Source organism: Dipodomys ordii, unplaced genomic scaffold (genome assembly GCF_000151885.1).
Source record: "Dipodomys ordii isolate 6190 unplaced genomic scaffold, Dord_2.0 Scaffold7, whole genome shotgun sequence".
In the NCBI taxonomy this organism is placed as follows: domain Eukaryota; kingdom Metazoa; phylum Chordata; class Mammalia; order Rodentia; family Heteromyidae; genus Dipodomys; species Dipodomys ordii.
The window spans coordinates 21,395,820-21,406,444 of NW_012267223.1; the positions used below are offsets into that span (position 1 = coordinate 21,395,820).

Consider the following 10,625-nt stretch of genomic DNA (forward strand, 5'->3'; position numbering starts at 1 on the left):
CTCTACCACTTGAGCTACAGCGCCACTTCCGGTTTTCTGGTGGTTTATTGGAGATAGGAGTCTCATGGTCTCTCCTGCCCGGGCTGGCTTTGAACCGTGATCCTCAGATCTCAGCCTCCTGAGTAGCTAGGATTACAGGTGTGAGCCACAAGCGCTCTGCTTGATGGGTTGATTTTAATAATAGACCATTAGTGCTTAAATTGGAAGAGGAGAGAATTAAGGAACCACAGAAAGAGTTGGAGAGATTCTGTGATCTCTTTAAGGAAGAGTGACCAGACAACTCCCTGATTGGACCTAGGAATTTTGGCTCCCATATCCTTGTTAATGTACTTTGAGCCATACCTTCTACAAGTGACTTCTGAGCTTTTATTTATTTATTTATTTATTTTTATTTTTTTGGGTCCAGTTGTGGGCCTGAACTCTGGGCCTGGGCGCTGTCCCTCAGCTCTTCAGCTCAAGGCTAGCACTCTACCACTTGAGCCACAATGCCACTTCCAGCTTTTTTTTTCTGCTTATGTGGTGCTGAGGAATCGAACCCAGGGCCTCATGCATGCAAGGCAAGCGCTCTAACACTGAGCCACCTTCCCAGCCCCTGAACTTTTATTTTGTAGTCAGTCTCTATAGATCTAGAACAGTGATTAAGAAGTTAGGTCATTGGGCCTGTTGGTGCACATGTAGTCTAAGTTACTGAGAAGGCTAAGAATTGATTGAGCCTAGAAATTTGGGACCTGCCTGGGCAAGACAATAAAGTGTTATGTCATTAAAAAGCATGTATTAGGGGCTGGGAAGGTGGCTCAGTGGCAGAGCGCTTGCCTTGCATGCATGAGGCCCTGGGTTTGATTCTTCAGAACTATATAAGCAAAAAGAAAAAAAGCCAGAAGTGGCACTGTGGCTCAAGTGGTAGAGCGTTAGCCTTGAGCTGAAGAGCTAAGGGACAGTGCCCAGGCCCAGAGTTCAGGCCCCACGGCTGGACCCAAACAAACAAACATGTATTATAAGCCCATTATTCCCTGGGTGCCTGTGGCTCTTTCCTCTTATCCTGGCTACTCAAAAGGCTGAGATCTAAAGATCTGGGAAACTCTTATCTCCAATTTACCCCACAAAAAGCTGCAAGTGGAGCTATGACTCAAAGTGGTGGAGTACTTAGTCTTGAGCAAAAAAAGTTCAGGGATGGTGCCCAGGCCCTAAGTTCAAGCCCCAGGACTAGGGGAGAGAGGGAGGGAGGGAAAGAGAGAGAAAGAGCAAGAGAGGAGAGAGGGAGAGAGGGAAGAGGGAAGAAGAGAAAGAAGGAAAGAGAAAGAAAGAAAGAAAGAAAATAGAGTTCTTCATGTGAGCAAAGCCCATGACTTTCTAACCCCACCCAGTAATAGAAGCAGAGAAAAATGTGTGTGGGTTAAGCTGAGGAGGTTTAAACATCTGTAGACTATACACATTTTTCTTCCCTCTGGTTTCTTTGGATGAATTTGAAGTTAAGGGCTATTCTTTTCTGTCCCTTAGCCACCACTAATGTTGAGATCTGCAGGAGGTCTCAGCTTGCTTCTTGTGTAAGTGACCAGAGATCTTTTAGTCCAAGTTCTTTTGAGGATTGGCTATATTTGTTGCATGATGTTGAGCAAATTGCACTGACTATCTGAGTTGTTGCCTCATCTGTAAACTAAAAAGTATACTACTGGTTTTGTGTAAAAGGCTTCTAAGTAGTTCTTGGACTTCTGTTAAATCACATCAGAGCACTATTAATGTGATGGTGTACTTTTTGTTTCCTTTTTTTTTTAACCATTTTTGGGGGTTCGTTTGTTTGTACCAGTAGTTGGGCTTGAATTCAGGGCCTGAGTGCTGTCCCTTAGCTTTTTCACCCATAGCTGGCTCTCTCTACCAGCCACAGCTCAATTCCTAGCCTTTTGTTGGCTTATTGGAGATAAGAGTCTGATGGAATTTTCTGCCTCGGAGCTGTGATCCTTAGATCTCAGGCTCTTGAGTTGTTAGGATTACAGACGTAAGTCAGAGGTGCCAGCTTAATTTTTGTTTCTATGTAAAGAATTTACATTTGAGAGGTTATAGAGTCTTTTGGACTTTAAAGCAAACCAGAAATTTGATCTTCATCCATAGTTTATCCCTACATTTGCCTTCTGCAGAGTAAAATACTGCCTTTACAATTTATTTTTAAACTCAGAACATTATGTTTGCTAGGCAGCCATACTTCCAGTCCCAAATACTGTCCTTTTGAAGGATAATTTAAAAGGTAGAGAAACAGCCAGGTGACAGTGGCTCAAACCTATAATTTTGTCTATTCAAGAGGCTAAGATATGGAAGATCACAGTTCAGAATCAACCTGGACAGAAAAAAACTTTCCAAGACTTCACGAAAATAAACAGCAGCTGTGGTTGAAGTGATAAATTCTCCATCATGAACAAGCAAGCTGAGAAGGCCCTGAGTTTAAGCATGGCAAAAAATAAAATAGTGCCAGGTGTCAGTGGTTCACACTTATAATCCTAGCTACTCAGGAGGCTGAGATCTGAGGATCTCGTTCAAAGCCAACCCAGACAGAAAATTCTGTAAGACTTTTACCTCCAATAAACCACTCAGAAAACTGGAATTGGCTCTGTGGCTCAAGTGGTAGAGTTGAGGGACAGCGTTCAGGCCTAGAGTTCAAGCCCCAGGACCGACCAAAAAAAATTTAATAATAATGGTAAAATGATAAAAAAAATAATTAAGAATTTCTATCATTTTTTCCCCTTAAAATTGGTGTTATTGGTCGGGTGCTGGTGGCTCATGCCTGTAATCATAGCTACTCAGGAGGCTGAGATCTGAGGATTGTGGTTCTAAGCCGGCCTGGGCAGGAAAGTCAGTGAGACTCTTATCTTCAATTAAACACCAGAAAACTGGAAGTGGTGCTGTGGCTCAAGTGCTAGAATGCTCTCCTTGAGCTGAAGAGTTGAACTCTGCCCAGGCCCAGAGTTCAAGCCCCACAACCAACCAAAAAAAAAAAATTGGTGTTATTAGCTGGGAGTTGTATAAATATAATTCTACTACTCAGAAGGTTGAGACAAGAAGCCGGGCACTGGTGGCTCACACCTGTAATCCTAGCTACTCAGGAGGCTGAGATCTGAGAATCACGGTTCAAAGCTAGCCCAGACAAGGAAAGTCCTTGAGACTCTTATCTCCAATAAACCACTAGAAAACCAGAAGTGGCACTGTGGCTCAAGCGATAGAGCACTCACCTTGAGCTGAAGAGCTGAGGGACAGTGCCCAAGCCCAGAGTTCAAGCCCCACAACCGACAAAAAAACAAAAAGAAGAAGGTTGAGGCAAGAGGATCATGAATTTGAGGCCAGCCTGGACTACCTAGCAAGACCTTATCTGCAAAAAAAAAAAAAAAAAATGCAGGGTGCTGGTGACTTACACCTGTAATCCTACCCACTCAGGAGGCTGAGATCTGAGGATCACGGTTCAAAGCCAGTCCTTGAGACTCTTATCTCTAATTAACCACTAGAAACTGGAAGTGTTGCTGTGGCAAAGTGGTAGAGCGCTGGCTTTGAGCCATATAGTTCAAGGATGAAGCCCAGATCCCGAGTTCAAGCCCATAACCAACCAACAAACAAAAAAGATCATCTTGGATTCCAAATGAGGAACTACTACCTAATTTTTTTTTTCAAACTGACTTTTTTTAGGACTCTTTTTTTTTTTTTTTTCCTGGCCCTGTTACTTGAAACAGTCTTAAAATTGAATCGGACAAAGAACTTGGAAGCTTATTGGACAAACCTTGTGTCTTTTCTCTTTGTCCCTCTTCCCTTACCAGCTTCACCCAAGCCTAATTATTTTGAATTTTAATTGCAGCTCCTCCACCCCCACCACCCATGATCCGAAATGGTGCCCGGGATGCTCCCCCTCCACCCCCACCATACCGAATGCATGGATCAGAACCCCCGAACAGAGGAAAGCCCCCACCGCCACCCTCAAGGACACCAGCTGGGCCACCCCCTCCTCCTCCACCACCTCTGAGGAATGGCCACAGAGATTCCATCACTACTGTCCGGTCTTTCTTGGGTAAGTCACTGCTCTTTTGTCCCATAGTTCCTGTGTAACTTCTCTCATTCACTGCCTTGGCTGCCAGGTAACTATTGGGTGGGAATGGCCACACCATAGTTTTCTCGAGGCATTTCTTTACCTGACTTCCATCCTCAGACCTCTACACACCATCCGTTGACATCTTTCCTTGCATAGATTGTAGGGCTGATTGCTTTGTAATAGATTAAAGTAAAGTTAGCAGGTATCATGCTAACTTTAAAGATATTTTCAAGCCTTCCAAGGATCTTTGTTGCTGGCTAGTTTTTATGTCAGAGATGGTATCCTCTTCAGATTAGTCAGACATATCCTAGAATTACATATCGTAGGAAGGAGAGCTACTTTCCGGCTCTTTAAAAACTAAACAAAGCCCGGCACCAGTGGCTCACGCCTGTAACCCTAGCTACTCAGGAGGCTGAGATCTGAGGATTGAGGTTCAAAGACAGCCCAGGCAGGAAAGGCCATGAGACTTTTATCTCCAGTAATGAACAGAAAACCAGAAGTGGCACTGTGGCTCTAGTGGTAGAGTGTTCACCTTAAGCTGAAGAGTTGAGGGACAGTGCCCAGGCCCAGAGTTCAAGCCCCATGACTGACAAAAATAAAAAAAGCTGGGTGCCAGTGGCTCATACCTCTAACCCTAGCTACTCAGGTGGCTGAGATGTAAGGATCATGCTACAAAGCCTGCCTGGGCAGGAAAGTCCAAGACTCTTATCACCAATTAAACACCAAAAAAAAAAACCCTGAAGTGGAGTTGTGGCTCAAGTGGTAAAGGGCTACCTTTGAGTACAAAAGCTCAGGGACAGTGCCCAGGCCCTGAGTTCAAGCCCCAGAACCTGCACTCCTCCCACCCCCAAAAAGAAAGAAACCTTGGTTTAGGGGCTGGGAAGGTGGCTCACTGGTAGAGTGCTCTCATTGAATGCATGAGGCCCTGGGTTTGATTCCTGAGGACCACAGCAGCAGAAAAAGCTTGAAGTGGCACTGAGGCTCAAGTGGTAGAGTGCTAACCTTAAGGTGAAGAGCTTAGGGACAGCACCTAGGCACAGAGTTCAGCCCCCATGACCAACAAAAAAGAAGAAAAAAATAAATCATTTTTGCCAGAGGCTGGTGGCTCATGCCTGTAATCCTAGCTACTCAGGAGGCTGAGATCTAAGGATCGCAGTTCAAAGTCAGCCCGGGCAGGAAAGTCAGTGAGAATCTTACCTTCAATTATCCACCAGAAAACCGGAAGGGGCACTGTGGCTAAAGTGGTAGAACACTTGCCTTGAGCTGAAGAGCTGAGGGACAGCACCCACGCCCAGAGTTCAAGCCCTGTGACCAACAACAACAACAACAAAACCCTGTGGTTTGGTGGCTGAAACACGCTTTCTATACATCAGGTTGCATGAGGGATTATTAAGCCGAATGGGTGGTAAGAAGTCAGAGTCCTATGGAAGCACAAGGAGGGGCCATGTCAGTTAATATTCTGTTCTTTTCACAGATGATTTTGAGTCAAAGTATTCCTTCCATCCAGTAGAAGACTTTCCTGCTCCAGAAGAATATAAACATTTTCAGAGAATATATCCCAGCAAAACAAACCGAGGTGAGAAAGGTAGTAAGGAAAGTTTTTCCTTTATTGCATGAATGTTGAATTTTGTGTTGTCTCCCTCTCTTCTTCCCTCCATCAGAGCTAAGCCTTCTGAGTAGCTAGTATTACAGGCAAGAATCATCAGCTCCAGGCTTGTGGTTTTTAATTATGCTTTAAATATGCTTCTCAACCAGTGCTGGTGGCTCATGCCTGCAATTCTAGCTACTCAGAAGGCTGAGATCTGAGGATCGTTTTCAAAGCCAGCCCTGGCAGGAAAGTATGAGACTCTTTATTTCCAATAAACTATTCAGAAAAAGCCAGAATTGGTACTGTGGCTCAAGTGGTAGAGCACTAGACTTGAGCACAAAGAAGCTCAGGGACAATGCCCGGGCACTGAGTTCAAGCCCCAGGAAGGGGGAGGGGGTGGTGATGACCTTCTGCTCCTCGTCTTTTTTTTTTTTGGTTGTGGGGCTTGAACTCTGGGCCTGGGAACTGTCCCTGAGCATTCAGCTACAGCACCACTTCCAGTTTTCTGGTGGTTTATTAGAGATAGTTTCACGGCCTTTCCTGCCTGCTGTCTTTAAAAAACAAAACAGGCTGGGAGCTGGCAAGTATGATGCCTTGATTCAGTCCCCAGTACTGGAAAACAGTTATAACAACCAAAAAACCTAATCCCTAGATTTTAAAGGTTTACTTAAAGAGCTCAACTCTCACTTCAAGAATGTTTGTATTATTCAGGGTCTAGTATGTAATCAGTATATATGTGTTCGGGTGTTTGTTTGTTTGTTTTTCCAGCTGCCCGTGGAGCCCCACCTCTGCCACCCATTCTCAGGTGAAGCCTGGTTTGATCCTGTTCCTCAGGAAAAGAATGGACCTCCTCTTCTTCTCAGATGGTCCTGTCCATTCCCCTAAACCTGCATGAGAGCTCCTACTGTGTTTCTCCAGTGCAACCAACCCTGGACTCAAAGCATCCTCCCAGCTCACTTCCATCTATGCAGTTCGTCTCTGGATTTGGTGATTGGACTCTTTCTGTCGGCAGTGGGGTCTTAAGCCCTACATCTATCCCATTTCTAGCAAGTCCTGCCAGTCTGTGTCTCCTGCTTTCCATGGGGAAAGGTGCCTTGTGGTGGATGGACTCATTGTTGGGCAGGATGGAGAATGCTGCTCCTCTGTGTTCTTATCCAGTGTGGGGAAGCTTGGTGGGTGCACTATATTCCATTGTTTAGGAAGAAGCTGGCATAGCCAGGACTTCTGGGAGAGGGACATTTATAGTGAGGCAGGAAAGAAATGTACAGACAAGTGATCTGTTTTAAAGGTCAGGTTTGGAGAAAGGACAAGGATATGGCTCTGCTTTATTTTTAGGGGCATTTGGTTTTGTTCTCATCCCCCCTCCCCCATTCCAGGGATAGGTTGAATATACACACTAAATACTAATCAATTAAACTAAATATTTAAAAAAGAAAAGGGTGAAATAAGCTGAGGATCAGTTTAGAGCTAGTCAGTTCTTCTGCATCTAAGGGACCAGGAGCCATTCAAGTCCTCTGGGACTCCCTGCCCCCTTTCCTCAGGGTACTAGGTTGAAGGATGTTCCCCCGACCCTCCCTGTCCTCATCCTGCCAAGAGGAAAGTCACTTTTGCCAGGGGCATTATTCAGTTATTATCCACAAATTCCAAACACTTCTGGTGGGAGATAGGGAGATATTGCCTGGGTCTTAACCTCAACCTCAAGTCTGCCTCAGTTTTTCTGACTGACCTTGAAGTGATCATTGGTTTTGAGTCAGTCAGCTCAGAATGATTAAAAAGGCAAGGAGGAGATACCTTTCTTTCATGGGAGAATCTGGCTCTGGGTAGAATACAAAGGACTTGACAGCCTGCTTATAAAGAAAAGTTGACAGTCGGCCTGACTGAGCAGGCTCTTCCTTCCTTTATTCTCACTTGCCTAGAGTGCAGGGGATAATGACAAATTAGGACAGGTTGAGGAGCCAGGAGAAGCTGGGAGGGATAATTCAGTATTCCTGTAGGCCAAGAAGCACAAAGATGTCAGTGAAGTTTGCCTCCTTAAGGTAGGTCTTCTGTTGGCAGCCGGCATTATGTTGTTTCCTTGTCTTCCAGGCCCTAGTTAAAGAGCACAGGGAACATAGGTGGTATGTCTGAAGTTGGATAATGAGACAATGACTGTCCTTTCTCCAGTAGAAGGATGGGGCTCCTGGACACCACAAACTAAATGAGTTTGATATAGCCATTGCCACATGCCCAGGCTGCTTTAGGCAGCAGGGAGCAGGGAGACCGAGCTTGAAATGTGTAGGGCATTCCAGTTAAGAACTTTAACCAGACCCATCACAAGCTTAACTTGCCTTAGGGATCCTTATAATCTATTGGATCACAGGCTAAGGATCTGTCCTGATTCCTGGTAAAAGTCCAAATCTTCCTAGTGCTAGGTGAGGGAGGACTCAAGTTATTCAGAGTCTGTTATCTTTTTCCATCTCCTGGATCACATGGACTCTTGTGACAGACTACAGTTATATCTGTCACCAACCTTTTTCTAATCATTCATTATTTATTCTTTTTTTTTTCCAAATCTGTTAGCAGTTACCTCCCAGAAGTATCCCCAGAATCCTGCCGTGAGTAGAGATGAGAGGGGAGTACAAGAGTTGATACTGCAGCAGAATTCCAGGGTAGATGCTAACGCATTTCTGAACTTTGACTGTGAAGTCTTCCCATTTGTTTTTGAAATGGGAGTTGATGCCTTTTGTACAATGTTCTCAAAGTGTATTTTTTTTTAATCCTTTACTCAAATATAGAGCATCAAGATGTGTATCACAAATAAAGCCAAACCCCAGCTTTTCATTGGGGCTGAATCTTCCTCCCCATGACCTGCTGCTGCCCCTCCCATTCCCCAGCATTTGGACTGTGTCACATGGGTACTGGTTGTATTTGCATTGTCTCTGCCTCATGAAAAAAATGGGGGATTGGAAAAAAAAACAAAAAACAAAAACCAACAACAAAAAAGGCCTGGGTCTAGATATAATCAAATGACTTTTCTCCTTCAGAGCATGTTGATGACACAACACCTACTGAAATCTCTTTTGCCTTATCCATTATTGGGTCCCTCTGAATAACAGATTTATTGCCATGTATATTTGCTATTGAAGGTGGGAATATGATACTCATAGTTCTTGGTCTATTTTGTATGTTTTACAAAGCTTGTAATGTAGGTTTAAGGTGGGCTGGCTGCAAGAGCACTTAAACGTCTCACCTTTTAAACTGCTTTTTCTCTGCTTGCAGGAGTGTTGTCCCTTCAGTGGAAGATCGGGTGGTCTCATGTTGAGGCTGTTACCCAGTCCTCTTAACTCCCTTGTCCACTCCCAGACAAAAGAGACATCACCCAGCTAAATATCAAGAAGCTGTACTAACAACAGCTCTTGTGTGGGTTTGTGTTTATGATATTTTTCTCTAGTGAGAAAAAAACTTAGTAGTTGTTTCTTACTGCTCTGTCTGGAAGTAGGACAGTGCCTCTAAGGTTTTAAATAATCTAGATGCCTCATTCTCCTTCTCTGGTCACTTAACCTGGACCAAAGCACTTTGATATTCCAGGTGTGTTTTTCTCCTGGGGATTTGCTCCAGCTGTAAAAGTCCAGCATTTTCATAGCCTAGGCCAACAGAGTAAGTTAGCCTATGGTTATCCCAGCTGATGACAAGCATTCTGGGTCCAGGAGTTTATTATGGACTTATAAACCTGGCAAAGGCAAGGAGAGTAAGGAGAGTAGTCACTGGCCATTGCACTGGGGAAATGCCCTCACACTTAGCTTCCCAGCTCAAAACCCAGATTTACCTCCAGGGAGAGAGATGAGGAAAAAAAAATTGTAAATAGACTTGCTACAGAGCAACTCAGGGTTGGGGTATGTTTTAATTCTCCTGATCACTTGAAATAATCTGTAGGCTGAGTGCTTATGAGAGTGGGGAAGAAGCATGACTCCAGGGTCCTTCCCTTCTGTGAAACTCTGGGTGGAGTATTGGGCATCAAAGGCCCTTTGATGGCACCACACTGAGCTGTCCGTCCTTCTGGAAATCCCACCTACAATCAGCTGCAAATCAGATTCTTCACATGCCAGTTGAAGTCTTGATTTTCCTTTTGAATCTCAGTCCCTGGCTACGTGGTCAAGGTGGCTTTCTGTTAAGCTGCCCTAGTTTAGGGAATGGGAGGAAAGAGAAGAGAGAGGGGCATTGTAACTCTGCCTTCAAGACTCATCTCTTAAGTACAAAATAAAACTGTAACCACTTTCAAAATCACATGCAAAAAGAAAAACAAAGAGCTAACTTTAATTGAAGGAAAGGTTTGGTTCCATTCAGCTCCACGTCATTGTGCCTTTACTTGTGTTAGATTTCTGTGCTTTCTTCCTTTTCCCTCTTTAAAGTTATTAAAATCTTCCTTGACAACAGCTGTTTCCTTCTTTCTACTCTTGTTTCTGACAGCTTAGTGGGTTCCTTCCTTAATTCCACTGGTGGCAAAGGGGCATATACCCTTCATATGTCTAACCTTTGTCCTTTCCAACAGTGACCAGCATGGACATAATAGTCAACACTGAATAAAAGACTAGAATGTGTGGGCATGTGCACGTGTGTGTGTGTGTGTATGTGTGTGTGTGTGTGTGTGAGAGAGAGAGAGAGAGAGAGAGACCATCCATCTGCATGTGGATCCATTTCTTTTTTAAAATAATTTATTGTGATTTATTTTGGAGTTATATTCTGATTCAGTGCTCCCTCTCCCACATAGCACTGATTTTTTCCCCCTTCTCTAAAATGTATAATCTAGTCTCAGGTTGGATTCTTTGGTACATTTCTTTTTTTCTGGATGCCATGCAGTTGAATTAAACCTTGCTTTTAAGAACAAAACCTGTAAATTGTGTAGTACATGCTCTTGACTGGAGTACCGCTTCAAGAGGGAGCAGAGGGGTGGAAACCTGTTGGCTTATCTGGGTAAGTGTGGTAATTTGATTTCAG

At 44.1% G+C, this 10,625-nt stretch overlaps 1 protein-coding gene across 1 annotated transcript in view; it reads left to right on the plus strand.

Annotated features, from left to right (window-relative positions):
• Positions 1–8,799, plus strand: part of Wipf2 (WAS/WASL interacting protein family, member 2) — a 61,716-nt gene extending 52,917 nt beyond the window's left edge. Inside the window, exons 5-7 of the mRNA XM_013037150.1 lie at positions 3,833–4,042; positions 5,538–5,639; positions 6,420–8,799. Coding sequence (XP_012892604.1) covers positions 3,833–4,042; positions 5,538–5,639; positions 6,420–6,460 — 353 coding nt within the window. The 3' untranslated portion in view covers positions 6,461–8,799. The remainder of the gene's footprint in view (positions 1–3,832; positions 4,043–5,537; positions 5,640–6,419) is intronic.
• Positions 8,800–10,625: the final 1,826 nt, after the last annotated feature.